The 27,583-nt window shown below is 35.6% G+C and overlaps 2 protein-coding genes across 3 annotated transcripts in view; both read left to right on the forward strand.

The window, feature by feature from the left end:
• The window catches only part of Ten-a (Teneurin-a transmembrane protein), a 486,497-nt gene that overhangs the window by 39,859 nt on the left and 419,055 nt on the right, over nucleotides 1–27,583 (forward strand). The window lies entirely within an intron of this gene.
• On the forward strand, nucleotides 18,475–19,664 carry LOC141445525 (15-hydroxyprostaglandin dehydrogenase [NAD(+)]-like). Its single transcript, XM_074111359.1, has one exon. It carries the CDS (start codon nucleotides 18,542–18,544, stop codon nucleotides 19,295–19,297), a length of 756 nt encoding a protein of 251 aa, XP_073967460.1. The 5' UTR covers nucleotides 18,475–18,541; the 3' UTR covers nucleotides 19,298–19,664.

Genomic DNA, 27,583 nt, shown 5'->3' on the forward strand with positions numbered 1-27,583 from the left:
TTTATTATAAACATTATTTACAATGATCCGTTGTTGACTACTAATCGTTTTTAGGCATTTTTGTTATTGTTCAAAGAAACCGCCACAGTGACACTGACAATCATTAAAATTATTGCCAGTGTAAGAAATTAGTTCCAATGAAATTCCGCAACATGGCGAATAGATATTTCTGGCCAGGCTTTACATACGATCAAAAAAAGTGATATGTAAAGGAACCCTTTGCAACCCACTTACCGAATATACTTATTGATTTTAATTCTGAGTCTGAAAGCTGAACAAAATATATAATATTTTCACGCTTTTTAGATTCCGTGCCTTTAATGGAAAAAAATAACGAAAAAGTCGATAAAACAGAAATTCTCGCTGAATATCTGTCGTCACTATTTTTTCAGGAAAAGGTAGAGACATCGTTGAAATCAATACCAATTATGGGCTATGGTTTCTTGAAGCCGAACAAAATTAAGTTGCCTAAATTCACACGAAAAAACAACATTTTGAAAGTATTTTTATATAAAACCGTGTGGGTACAAAGGTGTGTATAAGCCAGTACCACTACCATGAGTTTACAGTGACCGTACTCGATAGCGACGGCGTAAATTATTTGTATGGAGAATTGTACAGCGCCTCTACAAATAATTTATGCCGTCGCTATCGAGTACGGTCACGGTAAACTCATGCTAGTGGTACTGGTCCCCGTTGACATTGTAATTATGGAAAATGGTAAAAAGTAAGAAAACAAAGAATAGAAAAAAAAAACATAAAAAACGATGACATGAATTTATTTTATATTTTTATTAACATAATATGAACGTACAAATATGAACATTTGAGTGCTTACAGTTTTGTACGTCGGTAACGCTCTCAGCCGGTTTTTTAGGGTTCCGGAGCCAAAATGGCAAAAACGGAACCCTTATAGTTTCGCCATGTCTGTCCGTCCGTCCGTCCGCGGCTTTGCTCAGGGACTATCAATGCTAGAAAACTGTAATTTTGCACGAATATGTATGTAAACTATGCCGACAAAATGGTACAATAAAAATTAAAAAAATTTTTTTAGTGTACCTCCCATAGACGTAAAGTGGGGGTGATTTTTTTTCTCATCCAACCTTATAGTGTGGGGTATCGTTGGATAGGTCTTAAAATCATTAGGGGGTTGCTAAAACGATTTTTCGATTCAGGGATTTGTTTGCAAAATATTCAACTTTACTCGTAAAGTGCAAATTTTCATTAAAATCGAGCGTCCCTACCCTCTAAAATCTAAACCAGTGGGTGGAAAATTTTGAAAAAATTCAGAATGGTAGTAATATATCAAACTTTCAAGGAAAACTATAACGGCTAAGTTTGCCTGAGAATTATTAGTAGTTTAAGAGTAAATAGCAGCCTAAGGTATAAAATATACCTAAACTTGGAAGATTCGAAAATACGAAATCCTTAGAAAAATATTACTTATTTTTTCGTAATGGCTACGGAACCCTATTTTGGGCGTGTCCAACACTCTCTTGGCCGTTTTTTTTATAGGAAGGTACTTTTGGTCCTGTCTTGTTTGGTATTTCGGTTTTTTTCTAAATTATAAACGTTCTTTAACAAATAGTCGTAAATGAAACGAAAAACTACGCACACATTTTATTTTGAACATGAACATATATATTATACTCGCAGCATAAAAATATACAACAATTCAATGTAGCAATTTCAGACAAAAATCAAAACAAAAAGCGAGCGGCGCTTACCGAACAATGGCACTTAATGTTTTGAAAAAATAATCTAGACATGAAATAAGTCCTGTAAGGATATAACGAAACAGCGCGTTCATTATTATCTCGCCTTAATATGATGAGAGTTGGCACCGCTCCCGATCTCCCACAGCGAGTAATTCTGTTGTCGACTACGTGCCGCGAATTGTTAGCGGCCACTCGAAACTGTCCACTAAGCCCTGCAACGGTTCCATAAGAATGCCACCGCGGGGTATTAAGATTCTGTTTACTGTTGCAGCCAGATGTCCACTAAAAACCTCATGGCCATTTTTTCTGTGTTCGTATTATATGTTTCATCTAGAAATACGAAATGTTGTAGTGTTTAGGTACATTCCGAGGGCGAAGACCAAAAATGTTTAAAAGTTATCAAAAATAATACGAGTGTCTATAAGTATAACAGTGCCGTACCGGATTCGTATCGTCTCGCTTCAACAAATTATTGTTACAAAACGTAAAAACGTAATCGAAGCATCTCAGCACCTCTGAGGCAAAGGCGAGACGACATCGCGCTGATGACGAGGTGGCAGCTGGATGACTAACGGTTAACGGCCAAAGCATCGCTCCTGTAAGATATGGTTATAGTAAGTGCGTTCTACAAAGTACCGTCCGACGTGTGCGTCTTAATAATGGACGCCCATATTTGTTGGATGTGCATTTCAGAATAATACCTAGTGGGGCGTACAATACGTATATTAGCCGCATCCTCCGCAGAAACGGTGGGGCGCAAGCGTGGCGTGAACCCGACGTAAATGGCGGTGACAGAGTTGCAGCATGCGGTTCATTGGTTTCTTCCAAAGCGAGACGATGCCGTTACAAAGTTGATTAGTATGCCTTAAAGTATGTATGTATGTAAACTCATTATTGTACAAAAGAAAAGAAACAAAATAAAATTGACAAACTTTGCGATACTTGTACAAAGGCGGACTTATCCCTTTAAGGGATCTCTACCAGTCAACCTTTGAGTAGATGAGAGGAGTAATCAGTTAGGGTCCGACAAAGAGTGAGTCTAAGAGTACAAAAAAAAATGTGGAAGCTACTAACAGTCTTTTAAACAATATAATACATAAATTACAATATAAATAAATCAATAAACTATATATGTATGTGTATATAACCGTTAGACATATTATACATGCGAATATAAAACAAAGGAAATGTCCTGAAATGTTTAAGGAGAAGGTCTAAGCCACATCCTTCTCAAGCCCTCCCTGAAAGATCCTGAAATGAAGTTGTGGAATGTGGAATTTTAAAGGAGTACAAATGACGGAAAAGTTGCATAACGTCGGTGATACTGCAATACCGCGTAACTAGCTTTTTCCATAAGGTACCTATAATTTCACGGTCAGAATAGTACTAACATTGTACTGATCTGACAATGAAAATTTTTCCTTATGGAAAATGCTAGTTACGCGGTATTGCAGTATCACCGAGACGAGTTCCAAATCCCTCCAGATTGGTGCTGGAGCAGCAAGAGTGTGAAATAATAGAAGAAGTGAGAGGTTAAAGCGTAAAATAATTTAGTAAACGTGTCCTAAAATAACTTCTATGCGAATAAAAGAGACAATAATTGAGTTTACGAGTCGGTGACCTGTTAAAATATTTTTTTGGGTGTATTTACTACGATTATCGTTATGAAGCTTCCTTTAAAATTTACCTATTTGCTACTGCAGCGCCGCATATTTAAAACCTTTCGACGGACACGTTTGCAAACATGCTCCTCCTTAAATTCTACACTCCATAGTTACAGTACAGTGTTTAAATATATAATACAAAGCCAAGACTTTCCCGCACTGACATAATGAGTGATAATAATAATAATATTTTTATTTCGATCAAATAAAGCTTAATTTTATTCTAGTGTTACCGCTACACCTTAGTCAGTACATAAACCATACTGCAATGATTCATGTGCGTGAGTGTAGTTAGGATGCTGTTGGAGCTGGCCCGCACCCTGCGTACCAGGGATGTGCAACGTTTTCTCACGGTGGCATGAAAGCACTCCATTCTAGCCCCCGCGACGATGCTCCGCGAACATGAATGCGCTGAATGGAGATCGATGAGAAGAGAGATATTTTACGCAATATTTTACGGTTTAAATATAAGCGATTAAAGAATTTACTGCTTTCACTCTATGCACACAATAAACTACCATGCAAAAAGAATGAGTCACTGCGTAGATACGTAAAGTTCCACAAAAGTATAGTAAAGTATTAATTTATTCATAAAAGTTCATATACGAAAGAAAGGTAATATACACATGAAAAAATCTTAGGTCTATAGTAAGTAAAATTTAATCATGTCTAAGCTAGGTTACAAGTAACCTAAGCTGTGTTTCAGACAAAAGGTATCTAAGGAAATTACAATACAACTCGAGTATTTAAACATCGCATTAGAATATCTTAAAACATACCATTTAGTTGTTAAGTAATTAATCTATAATAATATAATCAAGTGTCAAATAACTCACCTTGAAATCGTCAGCAGATTTTCAGTGTCAACATTATGAATGTGTATGTATGTGTAGGTACAGTATGAAAGTGAAGAGTATCATTATTATTTTTAATTTAGTTATTTTGCTATGTGCGTACATCCTCGTAATGTTGTCTAATAGCTACTTTAGTTGCTAATAATTGCACGGCTACTGGTTGTATTACCAAGTCGGTTTCGCCCAAGGGAATGTTTTTCATTTGCCTAATTTCATATTTGTTTTGGGGCAGTGATTTATGTGTCTATCCCGGTGACCCAACTGCCCTGTGTAATTAAATCTCATTTATCCTCCGCCGCCACAGTGGCCGACTTGCTGAGAGGTTGCTTATTATTATAACCATTGTTAATTTCTGGGGACAATGGAGACGAAATACCTATTAACTATTATGTATTTTGGCGGGGTTTGTAAGAGTAAGTAATTTAATTATTAATTAAGTACTTACATTTTTTATATAGGTATATTCCCAAATTAAAATTAGAATGTGGTGAATTACTCAATTGAAGTTACACCGAGTAATGGACAGGTATTCATACTTTATAAATACATGCTTAAATACATATTGCACGTTCAATTTTCGAGCCAAAAATTAGCATTTCGCTCTTGCGACACGCTCTTGGCCGGTTTCACAAAAATATTTGCCCCGACAGGGGATCAAAACACGGGACTTCAAGCTCGGTAGTTAGTCAAGTTCTCAAAACCCTGGGCCATTCGGTCATCGCAAGATTAGCGATTAATCCAAAACAAAGTCTACTTACCCTGTTACATTTAACCGTTAAAGTGTGATTGAAGAACAAATTTCACAATTAAATTAGGTAGTTTTTGTAGAGTAATGTCTTCAAATGGATAAGTTTAGTATATAAGTTCATATATATTCTAACAAGACTTTATCCACGGTTTAGTACGCGTAAACCAAAAATTCCGGCATTGAATGGATTTTCCGGAATTTTAATAATTTCCCACCGTAACTTATTATTTATTTATTTAAAGGAAATAATATCTAGGTATTCAACCATCAGAAACAGCAACGGATGTCAACAATAGATAATAAAACTGAAATAATTGCATTGGACAGCTCAGAAAGAAAGAAACCGTAACTCCCACAAATTAACATCGTGAATTTCATTGCAATTGCACATACAATACTCACGGCAAATTTGTGGTCTCTAATCCTAGCGGCCGAAATTTTGGGATTTTATCCCGATCCTGTGGGAATATCGGGATAAAAAGTAGCCAATGTGCTATTCCAGACAATCCAGCTATCTACATACCAAATTTTATTTAACTCCGTCCAGCCCTTTTGGCGTAACAAACACACACACTTTAAATTCGCATTTATAATATTAGTAGGATTTAGAATAACTAAATTGTGATGAGCAACTAATACACATACAGTTAAGGTACCTATATATAGTCAGATACTACGATCTTCTAATTATTCGGCGCGTATCCCTGTCATCCGACGTTATTAGCCGTAAAGGTAGGACGCCGCACTAATCAAACTCGGATTAGCAGTAAAGAAGTTGCAGGTTATTACCGGCGTTAAGTGAATGGCTGCGGCATTTGTGGCAGAGCACGACGAGATCTTATTTCGATTATCGGTTTAGGCTTACAATTTTGATACACTTTTAATACACTTGATGTTACAGAATATTTTGCTTGAAATATTTTTATGAGAAAAGATGGTCCAAAACTTTTAACAAGGTTGGTTGGTTGTGTGTGATTTGCTGTTTGGTAGTAAAATTCTTGCCAGTTACGAGTTGCCTGTACCTGTCTGTAACTGTACTGTAGTCTGTGTTAACAGACTTCGAACTTGGTATAACGAGTCAAAAAGTAACGTCAATCAATGTCATTTTCCGGTGCCTTTCTTATCCTCTCACAGTTAATTTGAACGTCTATACCGGGTGGGCCCTGTAACAGGGACAAAAAATTAAAACACAGGTTCTGCTACTCAAATGGAACTACTTTAGTTCTGCAAGTAAAAAAATCAAGTACCTAATTTTATCATTATGTTTATTCCAAACTATTGCCAATTTTTGGCAACAAGTAAAGAAAACGAATTGCATCTTACCTATCATTAATTATTTATGGTATATTACAAGCAAAAGTATTCCATACAGCAGTAATTCCATAAAGTCACTGTCATTTTTTCTTAGTTCATAAAATATTAAGATTAGAAAAACATGGTGTAATCCACGAAATAACTATTTATTAGCTTACGTTATACCTTTACGTTCGTCTAGACAGGTCTTCTCGTATGGATAACTAAATAATTTAGGCCAGACAGTTGATGCCTTGTATTGTGTATTTATATGGCGTTATACAGCGTGGCTAAGTGATTGGTGACCTCGTAAGTGTAGTGACGATTCTATTGTATGACGGTTTGGTTGATTCAAGCTCGGCGTGTGCGTGTACACACCCGCCCCGTGAAAGGCACAGAGCTAATAGATTAGGAAATAAATTCCCCGCGGCTTAATGGCTCCGTTCTAATTTATTTACCGTCAAGAGGATCGGGTGACGCTAATTTAATTGTAAGTGAATTAAGGCCACCTCCGAGAATATTGTGAGCCGGTGGCTGAGGAACCGATAAATACGTCATTTATTACGTTTACTTGCCCTTAATGGTACAGCACTGCTTGTGTATGTTGACCTTAGTGATTAAGATCGCGGCTTGGGCTACATAATTGAATGAGATCGCTTAGTACGCACAAAACGCACAAAGGGCTCAACTTCTTTTAAAAATTTTATAAAGTTAAAAAAAAAGTTTTATATTAAAAAGTTTTATAAAGGCTCGTTTAAGATAATTTCAGTTTGATGTTTGACTTTTGAAATGATATAATTAAAATAATTTTAATAATGGTATAAATTTTGAAAGTAACTAAACTTTTAAATTAACGAAAACAACTTTAAACTATCTGTGCTATTTAACTTTTCTGCTTGAAAAAGCTGAACTAATAAATCATTAAAAGTTTTCTATGTAGACATCAGAAATAAAACCTTTGTACTACTAAATCTACTGAATAATGACGCAAACTCAACGTCAACCCTCAGACTTGTCAAGAAAATCATTATAATGACACGAACGTTATAGGTACAATGGGAGGATGGAAATATTTTTGAACTGAAAGTGAACTTTTAGGTCTAAAAATAGGTTAGTGCACTAAAAATTTTTATTGTTTTCAATGGTGTTAATGAAACCTGCCCTCCTAACCTTTCCCGAGGTGTGGGCGCCTGTCAGCGGCCGGCTGAATTATTTAGCAACCGGCGTCCGTGAGGAATGTATGACGGTTGTTGTATCTCCCTAACAGGTAACTTTCTAACGAACGACTTAGGAAACTTTACTGACGCCAAATAGAAAAGTAATATAATTTGAAATGTTACGATGAAATGTCGGATTGAAAACTGTTTGTATGTTTTCCTCAATGTCCGTTCAGAGAAAGAGAGAGAGAGAGAGAGAGAGAGATTTTTTTATGTTGTACTAGATGGCAAACGAGCAAGTGGGTCTCCTGATGATAAGAGATCACCACCGCCCATAGACACCTGCAACACCAGGGGGATTGCAGATGCGTTGCCAACCTAGAGGCCAAAGATAGGATACCTCAAGTGCCAGTAATTTCACTGGCTTAGGTACTCTCCACGCCGAAACTCAACAGTGCAAGCGATGGTGGTAGCAATCCGGGCGGACCTTGCACAAGGTCCTACTACCTGCAAATTTTGCAGATTTTGTTTGATTTTTTTTTTAATTGAAATTCACCATGAGCTTTGTGGTGAAGGAAAACATTGTGGGAGAACCTGAACATACTTGCGAAGAAATTTAATGGCATACTCGTATGTATAGTTCTAAATCCGCATTGGAAGAAAGTCTATGCTATGGCATGCAGTGTGACCTGTCCAAAATAGAGAAAACATTATGTACACGTTACATAGGTACGTTCATTTTTGTTTCTAATTTAGTTACCGGTTTGCTACAACCAAACATCATAATACCTACTTCTTCATAGTATGCTGCAATGTCAAAACAGATTAGTTTCAAAATATCTATAACTTGAAATGACTTATACCTACTTCTTAAAACATCGTATTTTTGACATGACTGAATTCAAATTGTGCACACATCTAATAACCTAACCAAATAACTAAATTAATGCACACACCGAAGACGAAATTCAATGGTGTGTGTGTGAAGTTCCCAATCCGCACTAGGCCCTCGTGGGATAGGAACTAAGGCAAAATCCCTCACATTCTGAGAGGAGGCTGTGCCCTGCAGTAGGACGTAGGGTGTCCCCCATTATAGGTATTATACAAGGAGGCGCCTGGGAAATGGAATGCGCTTGTGGTTCTAACTTGCTAAGCTGAACGATATTATGGGCCTAAGTTTTGATCTTGAGATTTCAACACAAAAATACTCTTAAATAGAACAGTTGTAGCATCTGTTGATCAATGTGTTCTTGGAAGATTTTGTTAGATAGCTAAGCATAATTCAAAAATTGAATAGGTAATGTGAAAATACATTACTTATATATGTATGCAAGTACTTATATTGGCTCAATATATGTGTACTAAATGAAATTATGCTATGAAATTAACAATAATATAAAAAAAGCCTGTCCTAATTAGTACCAAATGTATTTGTGACACTAATAATATCTCATTAAATTATGTAGGAACAATGCAGGTTACCCAATTAGTAAATGGATAATTACTAGCGTGATAGGTACCTACTTATTGTTCTGGACTGTTATATGGTAGTAATAGACAAAATTATTTACTACCACATTGTATCAAGAGAGAGAAGCGGACCAGTAACGTCCTAACTTTGTTAATAACATAGACAAGCTTCACTAAATTCACGCCCCGTTAATATTCATCTTCGTACCTGAGACCAATCGGTTCTCACGTCTTTGACATCCGAACAAACTAATTAGGGATGTTTGCTCGTGTTAAATAAATGGCTTAAGTTTGTGTTCGGGATCGGGGATTGTTCGGGTTTGGCGATACAGTGCTTGTTCAAGAAAATCCAAGGATATAATGCTCATTTGAGTCCCAAGATTGTATACACAGACACTTTGCCTCTTCTTCTTTCCTGATATTTTATTTCCTCTTAAATCGGTAAGAGGAATACCTATAATTTAAACCGTTATTTGGGTCGATCAACTTTTTCTTGTCACTCGTTGCTATACCTAGTTACGGCCTCCTGAGTCACTCTTTGAACTGTAAATTTGTAGGATTTAAATTTGCCAAACATGCATTTTTGTGGTACTTTTCAGTCCCTTCTATAATACGGTATTTGACTACTCCTGAATTTGCCATGTCTTATATATTATTATGAAAACACACAGAAACACAGTAAGTGCACATAGAAAGTGTTTAGCGAAGAGAAAACATAAATCAGTTAAAAATTGGATTTATAGAGATTTTTTGAAAAATCTATATACCTGTCTCTTTCTCTGACGCTTTTCTCTATGCAGCAAGTATGGCGGTACTGGCGTGTGACGTCACATGCCAGTATGTCTTTCTCTGTTTAATCTTGAATTTCAAACCTTTATAACTTTGTTATTTGTATAGGTAGCTTAAAATTTGTTTCTCTATTCGATAACAGGCATTGTAAAGTTTTAATTTATAACACATATAAAAATAGTCAAATACCGTATTGGTCATTTAATTATTTATTTCACTCTTGACAGAGAGGTCATCGCTTCAGGTGTTGCGGTGGCAACAAAGATACCGACAAAGAAGAAGAATTATTTATTTATTCGTATGGCTTAATATTAAATACAATCGTTCAAATTCAAAATATAATATCTATATTCTGTATCCATTGGATTGCGTCGTTGTCAAGGGTAAGCAGGTCTGCCGGTTGACCATCGTATTTAAGTGAGTGGGCAGTGGGCGATGATGTGCTCGATGTCCTGCACTGGGGCTCCACACTCGCACGCTGGTGACTCTCTCCACCCACATTTGTACATAAATGCTCGGCTGCGGCCACAACCCATTCTCATCCGGTTCAACTGGCACCAGTCCTTCCTGGGAAGCGAGAAACCATGCAGTTTCGCTGTGGGGTTTATTTTGACTGGCACATTTTTTATAAGCATGTTAGTACATAATAATGTGACCCAACAGTTCTTCTATTAAACTGTACTACTTTTGTCCCCTTGCTGAGACGGGAAAGAATAACAACAAGAAATCGTTGATCCACCCATTTACTAGCTATGCAGTCATATTAAATACAAATTTTGTTATAAAATTATTTTTCTTTTATCTATAGAATGACTAAACGGTAGAACCTTGAAAATTATGATGTCATTACGAAAATTGTTAGTAGCTACGAGACGCTAACGTTAGTAATTTGAGGTTATATTACACGGCATTAACATAAGCTCATGTTGATAACTGTAGATCCCTAAAAGGGACGGTATTTTCATAAATGCGACAAAGTATAATTCAGGGGAATTTTATATTATCATGCTACAGTAAATTGGTAATTTCTCAGTGGACCAACAAATTGAATAATATATTTTTTATGCATGGAGCTATGTAGTAAAGTTGGACGAAATGTTACTATTTGAAGCAACTGGACCGAGAGCAGTGGTCGCCTCAGCAGTACGCCTCGGTTCTGACATACTGAACAAAATAAGTACAGTAGGAAAAAATCAAATGTTGGATCATAAATAAACTACTCAACAATAAAACTACTAAAGTATGCGGAAGTCAAATATTTTAAATTAAAATAAAATAATGTTTCAATTTCTATGCAATTTCGGTCGTCGCTGATATTCGTATGCATAACACGAATGTTTGTTTTTTAATATGTATTTATTTATATAAGTATGCATGTTTATCAGTGCATGCTTGTACTATGGATACTAGGAAACCGATATACAAAAAAGCATCACACTCTTTTTAAGGTATATACCAGTAAATTTGTAATATTGATCCATATTGCGTACGAGACTGTCTCGGCAAGACTATCCTAGCTAGGTTGGGTTGCCTACTGTTCCTTTATTTATGTCCAGGTGGGCAACCCTTACAATAGCTGTATCATGTAAACGAGAGTTCCGAACTAAGGGCTCTTTACGCTTCCACGATTGTTATAATGAGTCATTATTCTGGCTTCGCAAGGATCATAATTTTGCCATAAAGAATATCTAGAATTCCAGATTTATTTATTTTATACTCGTAACACACTAACGTTGAGAGTTGGTATAACTATTACGATATTCTTTCGGAAAAGCTACTTACTGTCGTTTAAAGTAAACTGTATGACAGATGTCGCTTGTAACTGCGCGAACTGAGTGTAGTAGTACTAGGTAACAACCTACTCAATTTTCATCAAACGCGTGGCCCGTCGAGCGAGTGGATGTGGCGGCCATATTGGTATTTCGTTTCAGAATGGGCTTCACGTATGTCGGTTTGGTGTTCGCGTATTGATATCAGTTGGATACAGTTAATAATCGTTCAAATTATTGTAGCTTAATGGTTTGACCCTATGGCCTCTTGAGCAAGCCGAGGACAGTGGGTTCAAACCAGGGCTGAAATCTCTTGAGTTTTTCGAAATTCATGTACGTAATTTATGCACTCTCATTCTGAGAGGAGGCTTGTACCCAGCAGTGGGTAGGTACAGGCTGTACCTATATAGGTTGGGTTGATGATCAACATTCGGCGAACATACTTACAGAATATACAGAAGGTGAAAACTCAAACCTGAAGTCAACTCAGCTAGCTTGTGTAACTTCATACCTATAAAATATTAAAATATGTATGTATACCTAATTGTAGTTGTATGCATAATAATCAAAGTTCATAATAAATATTTTTTATAGAAACATCGAGGACCAAAAATCATTTGTGAAGCAATATTATCCGGGCTGCTATAAAAAATATGTATTGTTTATACAAGCACTAAGAACTGTTAAATTTGTTTTGTGAGGTAATACTCTCTGCTAATACAAATAACCGCGTTATAGATTTTAATTAATTATATTTCAGTAAATAATGCGTTTAAAGCTTGATACCTATTCTATTGGTTTGCATCGTTTGAAATACGCGGACACTAATTGCGGTTAGGCGGCGGACTACATCAGTTTCACAAATTACAATTCGGCCCATTTGCATCGAACACCGGCATTTGACTGGCGAGCTAATTAATCGAAAACATAGCACTTCGTAATTTACCTAGCACTCGTTATGACGGTCGATGCCGTGCCTGTCAATAACTGTGGATATCGGCAGTCGTAAAAGACAACAAATGGCCACTGCGTTAATAATTAGTGATTTTACGGGAACATATACCTAACATAAAACTGATGTTTATTTGCGGACAAGTTGCGTGAAAAAGTTAAAAAATTAGATTGTTTCCTATCTCGTGAAAATTTAGAATAAGCTTTTCTTAGCGCATCTTGGTACGTTAGTATCTTTTTTGGTGGACGTGCTTATGACTGCCCAATGCCAAGATTTCTACCCGTTATGATAGGCTCTACATTGCCAGTCATTAAGTCTATTACGTTACTCTATGTAGATATAAAACATACATAAACAGACTGAAAACTAATAAAACCGGCCCGGGATGCATTTTTCCTTATTCTAAAGAACTATTTGAAATGGCTACATTCTTATTTTAACCGTGTATATTTTCTTTTGCAAAAAAAATGTGACACATGTTAATAATAAATAATAAAAAATGAAATAATAAAATATTAATAAATTAAGGTACATGTACCTACATACAAATTATGTAATGTAAATTATGTATTATGTATGTTGTGTATGTCTAGGTTGGCAACGCATCTGCAATACCCCGGTGTTGCAGATGTTTATGGGCGGCGTTGATCTCTTACCATCAGGAGACTCACATGCTCGTTTTCCATCCAGTCGAATAAAAAAAAATTTTTTTTTTTTATATTATGGCTGGGGACGTCAATGATCACGCTGTTATTCGATTTAAGGATACCTAACGTAATTAGTTATTTAACGAAGCTATCGTAACCGATAGCCTTATTATTCATGTTTTACCCCTCGTAGCCTCGTTTTACGGTACTTTAAAAGTCATATTTGCATAGAGTATAGTCCTCCATGTAGGGTCACCAGCGATCCGCATCGTTGGCTTTTGTTCACAGACACCAAATTCAAAGGATGGATTACCGATCCGTTCACCACGTAGTGACCAAAAACACGGCGGTGCTAACCCTGTTACACTCTATTTTTTTGTTTTGTTTGTTTGTTGATTTTCAATTTCCATGCGCCCCGTTTCGCGTTCATTTCTTAATTCAAAACTGGTATGATTACGTCACGAGCACCCAGTTTCAGCTGCGTAATGAACGTACATAATTATATACAAAAGCTGAATTCAAATTGTTTTCTAATTGAACACATATACGAGTTACTTTCGGAAATCAGTTTACCTACACTGTTACCAAGGTATTATATTGAACAAAGTATTTTCTAAATTCAATGGTGTCACGTGAAGTTCTGAATGCGCATTGGACCCACGTTGGAATTACGGTCTAACCCCCCTCATTCGAAAAGAGGCCTGTACCCTGCAGTGGGACGTATAAATAGGCCGAGATGATTTTCTTCTGTCCCATTATAGCTTCAATATAATAGGTACCTACACACAATGTAAACGCTGCCCTTCGCAAATTCCGTCCAATAAATTGATAACGGGTAAACTAAATACATGAAATATGTACGTAATAAACGTTTGAGGAGCATTCTTTGCGTTTCAAAATATTAACATTGTATTTTGGAAAGGAAGGTAGGGTGTATCGCAGTTTCGACGGAAGTGGTCGTGTTCCCGCCATAACTCAGCAGCGCGACAACAGCCAGCGGAGGCTCACCTATCTAGTCCGCGAACTATAACTGCCTATAGGTCATACATACATAAACGGAACAAAGGAAAAACGCTATGCCTGATTTAATAACGCGCAGGCGATTGAGTTGAGACAGTAATTCGATTACCAACGTTATTCCCGATATGTTTGAAATGTAATCATCAATTTTATGGATAAACTCATTGTTTTGCAGACATTGCTTTAAGCCTGAAAACATAGAGAGACCTAATGGAAATGACATCAATTGGAAGCGAAATAATCTCAGGTAATTAACAACATAACCAATTTGACAGTACAATCATTTACAGACTAATGCCCTCATTCGCAAGTATTTGTAAATTCACAGTTTCTGACAAGACAATAGGAATAAAAGGTACATTGCCGGCCCTTGTATAGATAGATAAGGTTTTTTAAAGATTACTATTTATAACTCCTAGTAATGTTGTCACACAAAGCTGAAGCCTTATTGTCTAACACATTTGGAATCATAATCGTTTTCATCACTTCTTTCTGTCATACGGTATAAGACGAGGGTAGAAAGAGATGATGAATGGGATCGTCAGCTTAGCGCGTTAGACAATACTGCCTCAGGTTCTAAATTTTCATCAGCGAGGCAAAAAGCCTCAACTAAAGTCACAGAACTAATAATAGTACCTTGTAAGTGTACCTTGTTTTGCCTAACTTCTTTCTGTCATACGGTTCTAATTTTAGTTAGACAATAATAAAATTTAAAGTCACAGAACTAATAATAGTACCTTGTAAGTGTACCTTGTTTTGTTCGTCTAATTTTTATTTGAGTGGAAGTCGTTTTGTATGATCCTTATTTCATATAAGTTTATTTCGTATAGTGTTTGATGGACTTAATTATTTTTCGTCTAATTAAGTTCGGTTCTGGCGCTTCGCTGGCCGCTACCGCATAACGCTCGCTACGCTCGTTCGGCTCGCGCGCTGTTGTGGTCGTAGTACTAACATAACCTAACCTAATTTACTGGTTGCACTTCTAATCTTGGTAAAAACGTTATTTGGTTATGTAATTATTAGTTAAAATAAGAATCGACAAAGTAAGTTTTAAATAAAATATCTAATATTCGACAAAAAAAGAGTTATGAAAGTGATAATTTATGAAAAACGAAATTCGACAAAATAATAATCATGTAATGAATTTATACATATTGAATATTTTTGACTTAAGGCAAAAAAATAATTTTAATATAAGTTACTAGACAAACTGAATTTAGACAAAAAAAAACAAGTCATGTGAATACCCTAATAATAAGGTGATCAGAATTAATAACAATTCCTTATTTACACGCGTGAAAATAATTCCACACGTATATTTCCTGGTAGGTAGAATCGATGTTACCACTATTTCACTTATGCTATCAATTCAAATTCAAATTTGTTTGATTCGGGAAATAATTCCCTATATGGCTTTTTATACTTAGTAGTATAATTTGTGTGTTGTTACGGATACGATTATTTATGTTTTCATAGGTTATCAAAAAATTTCAAATCTGCTATTACTTACCCATTATTTGAGAAATTACCTTTGTTACAGACTGAAGAGCTGGGAAAATAAATATACTTTTAGTTATAGGACGCCTAGTCACCTAGGTATACGTAGTGGTGCTTTGCGTTTTTAGCTAACGTACCTAATAATTATTAGTTCTTAGTAGCGCTACACAACCTTTACCTTTTTATGAGTAAGGGTGTAAAACTGATTATTGTCTAATTTACAGCACTTACAAAGCTCGATAGAAACATGACTTCGCACTCGGTCGGGGGCGCATTAGTTTCCGAGCCGCGGACAGTGCTTGTCCATAGTTCGGTGTTGCTTCGCCATTTCTCCAAACACTAAATAACAAAGTGGGGTGAGCTATCTCGCTGAAAACAAATAGCCGACCTTTTGCCTTCTTTATGAGACCCTTGTTAACTTGTCCTTAATAAATTATTTATTTTGCTCTATTTCCGCGCAGCGCCGCGCGAGTAAAATTTAAGCAGGTATGCGGGAGATTGATTAAATAGACGTCTACTCTAAGTACTCGCCAATTTGTTGGCAGGGCGTCATAGTTAGGAATATACTGTAACAACGGAATCATCAATCTTTTCCAGTAAGCTTGTGTTAATATTCCAGTAAGCTTACTTACTTGATAAATATTTTGTCCGTTCACATAAAACATGGTCTTTAATTTGTAATACTGGGTCGCTTTATTTGGAAAGTTGATACGAAGTTAGCCTTTATTATTGCTTGTCAGAACGCGTTAACGTTGGCATATCGCCCATCAAAAAAGCCACTAGCAGCGCAGTGTAACCTTTTGTAGGTTTGAATTTAAAACGACATGTTCCATCCCTAATTAGTTTTTTTTGTACGTAATTTTTGTGTTTTTATACGTCTTTTTGTTTTGCATAACATACGAGTATCCCATAATATCAAATAACTAAATAACAGTCTGCTTTAGGAAAATAAAACAATATTTTGCTATTCCACCACTACAAGACAATCTTATTTGTCCATCCATTCTGATAACATACACAGGAAATACTTTTTTAAACAATATGGGGTTGATCAAAATAGTAAAAATATTTATTATTATTTGGCTGTGGTACATTACGGAACCCTGGGTTTGCGTACCCGACGTGCTACTTGACAAAGATAAAGTGTATGCATATCGACACACAGAAATTTCGTGAATACAGCGTGTTAAATTTTTACGGGCATATTATATTATATATAACGACGATTAGTACTGGACCTAGGGAACCTACGAGTAACATTACTTTTTTAGGGAATTGGCCCTGTTTTTTTTTCATACATAATAATTGAACACGTTATATATTGCATCCATATTAATTAACGTACCTTAACGTCACATCATGTCAGTAGGTATTAATTTGTTTGTTTTACCTACGAGTATTGATAAAGTAGCAAATCAATACGAAAAGTCAGCACTTTTCGTATTGATTTGCTACTTTATCAATACTCGTAGGTAAAAAATAATTATTGCACATTCGACGCTATGCCATCGTGTGAGGGAAACAGCGTGATATTATGAAATAAAAGTTGAAAATAGTACTCACTAGGTACTCTATTAGTCAGATATAAAGCTTCCTAACTACTGATGTGCCAAAGGAAACTTTCCAAAACTGCGGAATATTTCATAGAGGAAATTTTCGGAAACTTCTCACAATTTTGTATGGGGATTGAAACTTTCCGATTCTTAAATTTACCTATATTTCTCATGAAAATTTCCAGAACTTTCCCAGAACTTTTTTTTTGGAAACTTTCCGCATTTTGCACATCTGTATCTATTCCTAACTAATCACGCCGATTTATCCACCTGAGATACTTGGTTTTCTACGTGGTGGCCACGCACTTCGATGCACTGCTCTTTGTTCCTCGTAGTCTTCCACCGTTGAATGTAAAAGATAAAAAAAAGAAGTATTTGAGTTCCTCGTAGACTTTCAAATACTTCTTTTATTTTATCTTTCACATTCAACGGTGGCGGCATTTCCATCAATTATTTTGATGACTGACGGCAACGTGACAAATTATGTCAGGAAAACAGAAATCAGTCAAAAATCAAAAAGTATTTATTTCTCTAATCAATGAATAAAAATCGAAAAATCAATCACTGAATTCCTTCGAAGTTAATCGTTTATGTTGTAGTTTTATTCTAATGAAAAATAAATCAAACCCGTCCGTTCACCTAAAGTTAAAGTATAATGTTATCAAAACTGTAATTAAAGAAGTGTCTGACAAGCAGCCGCAGTCGTTTAGGTATTGATAAAATGCGGTTTTCAATGTAAATAAAGTTCCAAACGCGAATTTATCAGAAATCCCTTTACTATCACCACTTGTTTATGAAGTTTAATGATGCGTAAATGGGTAAGTAGTTTGATAGTGAAATTAAGGTTCAGGGGTCGTAATGGTATGCATGAGAACTAACGTATTTGCATTGCCTCATACAGTCAGAGATTAGATTACACCTAACTGATTACTGCAAAATAATCTTTTATTTGAACAGTCTTTCCAAGATCAGAAACAATATGCCCTGATTTTTTCGATTCGGCGATTTCAATTTAAGATTTTTCTCAGAAAGACTTAAAAAATAAAGTAAACTAACAGTTAACTACTTGTTATATCAAACTAAGTTGGACTGCGTAGGTACATTGCTGCTCGATCGGACTCAAAAAATCATAACGTCTAATTAATAACACTATTTAACAAAGTATTGTCCTATATGAGTCTTATGACCGGATACTATAGCTGGATCAAGTATATGCCAGTAAAAAATACACGCTGTATAATGGGCAATAACAAGTGTCACCAACCCAATAGACACATACATTATACATGTTTATAATAATGCTATCTTTATTCTTATCACATTAATTACCTAGCAGAGAAATGTTTTGTTCGTTGCATGTTGGTGCATTGTATTGTATTCAATTGTTCCTGATTTAATAAGCACGTAAGAATGGCGCGAGATTTACAAGGAAAAAATGTTGTTATTACGGGTGGTGCGTCTGGCATCGGGCTCGCAATCGCCAAGGAGTTCTTGCACAACGGAGCGAGACTGGTCATACTACTGGATATCAACGAAGATCTCGGATCTAAGGCCACACAAAACCTAAACACCAAATACGGAGAAAATAAATCTGTATTCATCAAATGCGACGTCAGTATGGAGGTAGAAAAAACAACAAACTCCATAATTAGCACGTACAAAACTATTGACGTCCTCGTGAACAACGCGGGTATTGTTGAAGAAACAAATCCAAAGAAGGTCGTTGAGGTGAATGTGACAGCTGTTATTGAATGGTCGCTGAAATTTGTGGAGCACATGAGAACTGATCGCGGAGGCAAGGGTGGCACCATTATAAACATATCCTCGATATATGGCTACAGGGTTGACCAGTACCTGGCCGTTTATAAAGCATCGAAATATGCCGTTATGGGATTTACGAAAACCAAAGGACATCAATACAATTTTAACAAAACGGGAGTTAGACTTCTCGTTCTTTGTCCAGGAGCTACAAGCACAAACTTAGGAGGAACACATGTCAAATACCTGGAAGCAAAAGAAAACCAGGATGATTTTGAATTGGCTATTAGTAGTATGAATAGTCAGGAGCCTGAAGACGTGGGAAAAGCAGCAGTCGTAATGTTCCGAAAAGCGGAGAGTGGAACCGCTTGGTTGATAGAGGGCGGCAATCCTATAAGTGAAGTGTGAGTTAACAATTGATTTTTCACCTCAGCACCTCAAACAGGCAGGTTTTGCTATGAGAAATCAGTGAGCAAAATCGCATTTTGCTCACTCCGTGAGACAAAGTAACTTTTTAATTATTTTTTTAAATGCTGAGAGCAGTGTTGTGTCTACTCACTGAATTCCAAATATTTGAGCTTCACTTTGATCTGTCACTTTCACTTCAACACGAAAAAAGCGAGAGATAGGATCAAATGTGTTGATTATCTTAAATTAAATTTATTGTATTAAAAATATATCGATACCTAAAAAATTACATGACAATGAAATATTTCCAAAATGTAAATTTTCCCAATATTTTAATAAAGTATGCAACCTCGTTGCACGAATGCTGCTTCTCTTGTTTTTTTTTTAATAGAAGAATTCTCTAAACTTGGAATAAATATTTGTCAAATTGAATGAATTTGTAACAAATCTATTTAGGTTTATGTAATAGAAATCTAAATCTTAATAAAATCATATTTAAAGGTTTAATAACATTTATAATAAATTATACGTTTATTGTCCAACCTTTTTACTGACCCAAAGATGAGGCTTTTTGTGGTATTAAAAAATAAGTATGACATAATATTTTACAAGAAGTTCTAGGTTCAAATTACTCGGGATTCAAATTCAACACTCGCAACAAAAAAACAACTTTGCTCTCTTGTTGCAAAAATAACTATTAACTATAAAGAAACACTTCATTTATGTCAACAATGCTATGTTATAAATAAAACAATTGATTTAAAACTATTTGTAAGAAATATCAGCAAACACTGCGATCCCCAAGCCGCCTGCCAAGCGTGGGGATTATGGCAACCCCCCCAAATTGGAGTTTCTTTGCGCGATAGAATCCGGAATACGGAAATTCGTCGAAGAACTAAAGTCACTGACATAGCTGGAAAAATATGCAAATTGAAGTGGCAATGGGCAGGCCACATCGCTCGAAGAACAGATAACCGTTGGGGGAGAAAAGTCCTCGAGTGGCGACCACGAACCGGAAGACGAAGCGTTGGCAGGCCTCCCACCAGGTGGACTGACGACATCGTGAGAGTGGCGGGAAACCGGTGGATGCAAGTGGCAAGTTGTCGTTCATTGTGGCGTTCTAAGGGGGAGGCCTTTGTCCAGCAGTGGACGTCTTCGGGCTGATGATGATGATGATGATGATGTAAGAAATAAAAAATATATATTATAATGATACACTTGATACCAATTGACCTAGTCCCAAACTAAGCAAAGCTTTACTATGGATACTTAGCAACGGATGAATATACTTATATAGATAAATTCATACTTAAATATATATAAAACATCCAAGACCCGAGAACAAATATTCTTATTATTTATTCAAATCTCTGCCCCGGCCGGGAATCGAACCCAGGACCTCAAGCTTCGTAGTCAAACAAACATACAAACAAACAAAGTTCGGCGTCCGGTCGTTAAACGGTGTTTTTGTAATGTTGTTTTAACTGTATAAATGTGGGTTTATTGAGGACGTAAATTTCTAAAGTATTTAATAGTATCCCTAGTAAAAGGTTTGCTTAGTTGGGACTAGGTCAATTCGTGTCAAGTGTGCCATGATATTTTTATTTATTTATATATTTTATTTTACATTCTGATTTTTTATTTTGGAAAAGAATATGTTTCAGTTGATAATGGTCAGCAATTTACTTTTTTACTTAAGTACTTTACTTTATTTTTATGTTGCTAAACATTATGTGATAATATTTATAGTAATAATGTAATAATAAATACTGCGGCGAGCACATGTATTAGGTGTAAAGTTAACGACAGACCCAACAAAGCGGCCGGTATATTTGCTGGAAAGATTTTCCGTTCTGGTCACACGAAGAAAATGTATTTGATTTATCAGCACTTGAGGCCGGACCTTCCGCTCGCTATAAATTTTATTGTGTTATGATTTAGGAGCGTGTATGCGATTTTATGGTAAACACCGCTCTTTGTATTTGCGCAGGATTTATATTGCTGCGTGACAGCTCGTGTGAGATGGCGTCAATAACCGATGATTTGTTAGCAAAAAAAAATTGTTATTACTAAAATCAATTTTCGAAATGCTAATCGTTTTGTTTGTCTAGTATTTATTGAAAGTTTTGTTTAATTTACTAAATCAGCATAAAAATTTGGTCGACGTACCTATAGTCCGGCAAGTTAGAGTAGAAATTAAAAAGTGGCAGCACTGTATGTAGTGTCCTCCCTTTTTTTGCTCCCTGGTTTGAAAGGGATGACACTACAGTGTTGCCACTTTTTAATTTCTACTCTTTTTAGCCAGACTATATGTCCGTGCAAGTTTGTGGCATTCCTGAAATGGCAAGGTTAATTTGGTATCTACCTCATAAAACTTTGATTTGATTTCTAAATGGTATTAATGTTTTTAACCTGCATTCAACAGGTCAAATGAAGATAATTATTCTCCAAGACACTGATGACTAAATATTACTGTTAAATAAAGAATCAAGAATTAAAATAATTATTATGAGCAGTAAAACAGTGTATATTTATGAAGCTCTTTTAAAGTGCGCCACTATAGTAGATTGTACAACAAGAGCATGAAACGAGGCCCCGAACTGGTACGGCGAGGGTGGTTAGACACGTCGAAGAGAAAATAGGTTTATTACTCGAGCTTAACACTCTATTTTTTTTCACTTAGATTGCGAGGAATTAAAATAGCAACAGTGGAAATAATTATTCACTTTCTATGTACCTTTTATTTTTAGGCATTATTATTATTATTAATTTTTTTTAATTTTATTGATTTATTTTGCTTGATTTTTAGTTTTATATAAATTAAAAATATTAATAAAAATATGTAGAAACTTTTTTGTTTGTGGCTGTTGACAACTAGAGCAAAAAAAGTAATTTTATGTCACCTAGATACAGCATAAAAATGAACTTTACGAGCATGATAAATGAAAAAGTATTTTTATTCACATATAATTTATAGCAGAAGAAGGTTAAAAAGTGAGTGTTTTCGATGTCTATTTTATGTGTCACGTCAGTCTCACTCGCCAAGTTAGTGAATTTTATAATTTCAGCTTTAACAATGACAGTAAACTTATACTCAAAATACTTGTACTAACATAAACGCGCGAGCTAAACTCGGTTTAAGACATGAGTTATCCGTTACAATGTCATATTCTTCTTATCTTTAAAGATATGGCTTTTCTGTCCTAATTAATAGGACAATTTCGCCATTGTCAAGGTAAACTCTCTTTGAGAGGGACGTTGTAGGTACGGTAATTGTAGTTTTTGCAACTTGATAGTAAAATTCCAGAAACCACGTGGAGACAACTTGCGCATTAAAAAATGCCAGACACGAGAGCAATATAGAATTTTGTGATCACTGTTCACTGTTAAGGTTAATCGCCGTATAAAACACTATCAAAATCATACTTCAACTATAGGTAACCAAAGAAACGGAAATAGCAAAATTAGATATTGTCTACATCCGCCATGTTCGAATGCTACAAATCGAATCCACAATATCATTTAATAAGTCACAGAATGTGACAAATGTCAAATAAGAACAAACAAAATATACCTACTTAAACAGAAAAATAAAAATTTAAACAAACAATTATCAGTCAATTAAATTTCATTTCACTGTACTCTTTTACTGAGTACAGTGATTTGTCCAAAAGAAGTTTCTTGAGTCGACGTCCAAATGTCTCGTTCGAACGTATAGCGGAAACAAATACTTTCATTTTTATGTTTTGATTTTAAAACTCAGTTACCAGGTAGTTTCTACCAATATTTATTAATGAACGGAGAAATTTATGGAATTTAACAGAAATCAAGAGAAACATGGTCAAAAAAATATATTTTCGCATGTCTGCAACATGTTTATGGTCTACATACTGTATGAAAACGCAATAAAAGGGACAACAAATAGGGTAGCAATATTTCACTATATTGATAAATAACGTAGTCGTATTACTTATGCCTGAGATCATCCTGTCTGAATCAGCTCATTCCTGAAGAGGGCTCCGAATACGAGATTTGTAGGCGTCGAGCGGTGGTAATTTACGCTTGAGGAGAAGGCAATGGAAATAACAGCTGTATTCGCAAACGTTATACAGATACTTAAATTATAGAAATGAAAGGTACCTAATCTAAATTCTTTAATAAATTAGGACATCTGTAGGAGCAGAATAGACAGAAGCTATGGTCACTGTTTTGGACGCAACGCAAGTTATTTTTCAGTCGATCAAGAAAATTACTACTGCTGTGAATTCAATTCCTAGCTTTCAAATATTTAAAAATAGGTTTTTGTGTTGTTAGAAACCCACACGGATTTTTTGCAGTCACAAACGTCAATTGTTCTTAAGTGTTTTTCATTCATCTAAATTGCTTTTTTGTCAACCTAGTGAATTATTAAAAATAAGAAAAGTACTTATTCTTCAAAATCATTACTTTTTTTTATACACGAGCCCAACCCAAGCTCGCGATATCGTTTCTCAGTGTTAAGTACGTTTTTAAATGTGACTTGCAAATGGCTGACTTAAAGATTATATAGAATTGCGACTTAAACGACCAATGAAATTGTTAAAGTTGAACGATACGCGTATTACATGGAAAAGCAGGCATTAACGGTGCGAACGCTCGCTAATCCCCCAAACGACGGTCGACGCCAACAAAACGATTACTTTCAACAGAAAACTTTATATCACACACTTTTTATAGAACACGTTTTCTTTTTTTACTTATAAGTCATTTATAAATAAGTTGCAACTCAAATGCTTTTCTTTCAGCTTGTAGAAAAGCCGCTTACCAACGAGTTTCGAAGTTATAGTAACACGTTTTGTTAGCGCAATAACAACTAAACTACAAGGAAAACTCGTATTGTCTATGGGTATAATGCTTTTGTTTTTCTCATTTAGATAAAAGTCAAATGGTATGGTAATTAGGTATAACGTATTTTAGCTGAAATCCTTCTTAAAAGTCAAAAGTCAGATTACTTACTGAACTTCTAATTCATACTTAATTGAACGTCAAACTATCAAAGGTTTATTAGAATGTTAATTGAGCGAAGTAAAGCAAAATATCGTATTTCTTCGGCGCAGTCTGTTATTTTGGTTAGTAGCTAGTAATTACCTGCTTGCCTACTTGCTGCTGACAGATCCAATTACATTAAAGGGATCGAAACCCATTGCATTAGACACTGTTCTGCTATACGTATTCGCTTTTGTTTTTATTAATATCGTAATTTATTATGAGGGAGAAAATTCTTCAATTTAATTTGTAGTAAAGTTACTTTTGAAAAGACATTAACTAGTGTTTTCTTGAATCTGATCACATTCTGATATAGTATTATTTTAGCAGATGTTCTCTGCAGAATCTAACGTTATGAACTATTAATTGTATTCCAATCTAATTTATGACAAGCGTATTATGATAAAATGTGTTACTGTTTTGATCCAGTGGGTGTTTATACAAAAATTTTGATGAAATCGGTTTGTACTTTTAATAAATTGGATTGCATCCATATATAATTTGAGTCCATAGAAACAATTATTGCATGAACTATTTTAAGTTTTTTCGGCGCAGCTAGAAAGTAGTATTACAGATAAGAGTACAATTATCATCATCACAGATTTTTTGTTGTTTTATATGTGCATATCTTTTATTCTTTCTCATCGATATCTTTAAATATTATGAGTTATGACACGTCAGCAAAAATCCAGCAAGAGTCAGAATCTAATCATAACTTTTAATCTTCCTTACAAAGTATCTCCTTCCAACTAAGGCTTTACATCATCTTCAATCCGTCAGCCAGTTACGTTGATAGAGTTCTTTTCATAAGAGGCAAAAACTGATCAGTTTAATCAAGAAGCGCGGCGGGCGTCAATCAGGAGACCTCGTTACCCAAACGACCCGTAATTTTCTTTCGCTGACCGAACGCGATTTCAAACGCTCCGCTCTCTGGGAACATTAACTAGCCTTTTCTTCATTCTACCACCTTACGCTAGAACACTGATAAATAACGCATTTAAGAACTGCTATAGCAGAAAACATAGTACTTGAACGTGCTGCAATCACGTTATCAAAATGTTTTAAAATCAGATTTTTGCTTTTGATTAGTATGATCGTATCTCTCTGTATTTCGTTGAGGTAAATAACTCTATAGAAATATAGAAACAAAACGAGTGTTAGCTCGTTTCAGATTGCAATGCGACACCAGCGATCGTGATTACCTCGGAGCAGCCGGAGCGCGCCAGAACTGTAGGTAATGATAGCAATAATTTGACCCTAATCGGCCGCATGCCGCTTTGTAGTCGCCTTGGGATCAGAGTCCGATTTTAAGCTCACTCTATGTTGCGCATCACTGGACTACGACCTAAATCAACCTGGATAATTGCCGCGCTGCCTCGTTAGCCTAATCGAGAGGACCATAGTTTATTTACCACCACATTTTACAACGAATGTTTTTAACTTGTTCAACTTAATACATACATCTTCATATTTCATCACTTATGAAACCTTATCTCGCTGTCTTAGTTTATGCTTGCTCCGGGATAAACTTGGTGGAACGGTAATTAAAACAATTTTCCGGGACAAGGAAGCGAACTTAATAGTGACGCGAATGATTTAATGACCTTTAACAAACTTAGGGGGGCTGTTATATCGGGAACTATTTTGCTATGATAATGAAGGAAGAGATTAAACTTCGATTTTCGTGGATCATCTCTTAGTTTTAGACCCTAAAAACATACCGATATCAAAAGTTATGCAACTTGATCTGGTTGGAAATGATAATAGGTAGTGTGAATCGAGTTAGTGGGTTAAGATTGAAAGGAAGTAGGTAAATGAGACAGGGAACCTGTTAAGATTAGTTTGTAAAAAAACTTTTCACTATCGATTGGTTCTACGTATAGGTTAACCTCAAGCCACGGTATAGAGATACACGCACTCCAACATTACGTTCCTAATGAGTGAGTAATATTTTCCATGTTGATTTACCAAATACTGTAGGTAGGTACTTGCATACTTATCAGAATATCAAAGTACTCGCTATGCTCCCGACGACCTCTGTGGTATCAAAATATAAGCTGTCTTAAATTAAACACTGAACTTATCTCACGAAAACGTTTGAAAGTCAGCGTAAAATTCCCAGTAATTGCCTAGCTAAGTTTTGCAAAACAATACTCGTAAGGACGCACGTTCACAAGAGGTACGAGCGCTCCAAGCGATACGTTACAGCAGCAATTCTGGATATAAACAGCGATTTACATGAGTTGGACGGTGGAAAGGATTTCTTAAAACCCATTGACCCGGGTCGGGCGTAACTCACGGCAGGCGCGGGACACGCGGACAATAATGGCCGCCATAATTTGCCTGTAATGGGCCACACACTATCGCGCTGTCAGCCCTACCAAAAATAAGCTTCTTTCACCTAAATCTTTTGCCCGATGCCAGGAAAGATGATCCTCCTTAGTATGTCATGCGTTCAATGGTTGGTTTAACTAGTTATTGGATTAAAATTGATGTGTGACCCAGTTTCTTTGCTGATTTATCTATACAAGGTGTTAATTAAATAGGTAACTATAAACCTCAGACACCCCAAAATATTTTTTCATTTTAAGTTAGTTGATTGCATTTATTTTTTAATACCTTCATTATTTTAAAAGATATTTTTGTATTTTGCTGAATCAGTAATTCTTCTTCATTTCTAACTCTACACTCATAATTTGTAGACGACCAGATGGCCTAGTGGTTAGAGAACCTGACTACGAAGCTTGAGGTCCCGGGTTCGATTCCCGTGTCGGGGCAGGTATTTGTATGCAAAATACGAATGTTTGTTCTCGGGTCTTGGGTGTTTACTATGTATTTAAGTATGTATCTATCTATATAATTATATTTATCCGTTGCTTAGTACCCATAACACAAGCTTTGCTAAAAGCTTACTTTGGGACTAGGTCAATTGGTGTGAATTGTCCCGTGATATTTATTTATTTATTTTATTTAATTTGTATTTATCAGTTGGGCTTTGACGTTTTTAGAAGAAAATCACACATTGACAGCAAAACGGCCAGTATTAAATTATCCAAAATAGTAGATATGCATAGGGATTGCAAATCCGGACCTCAGGGTGTTAGATAATAGACTGGAAATAATGCAGATGAGCAATCTAGCTCTCTAATCTATTTCAGTTATATTTATCATTTAGTTGTGTTAGTCATATTTTTATACAATGAGACATTATGGGGTTCAGGCCTTCAGAACTAGAACGTTTAATCCTTCGGACTTTTTGAC

Source organism: Choristoneura fumiferana, chromosome 2, assembly GCF_025370935.1.
Source record: "Choristoneura fumiferana chromosome 2, NRCan_CFum_1, whole genome shotgun sequence".
In the NCBI taxonomy this organism is placed as follows: domain Eukaryota; kingdom Metazoa; phylum Arthropoda; class Insecta; order Lepidoptera; family Tortricidae; genus Choristoneura; species Choristoneura fumiferana.

Coding starts and splice junctions, on each gene's coding strand:
- LOC141445525 (XM_074111359.1), top strand. CDS start 18,542: ATGGCGCGAGATTTACAAGGAAAAAATGTTGTTATTACGGGTGGTGCG.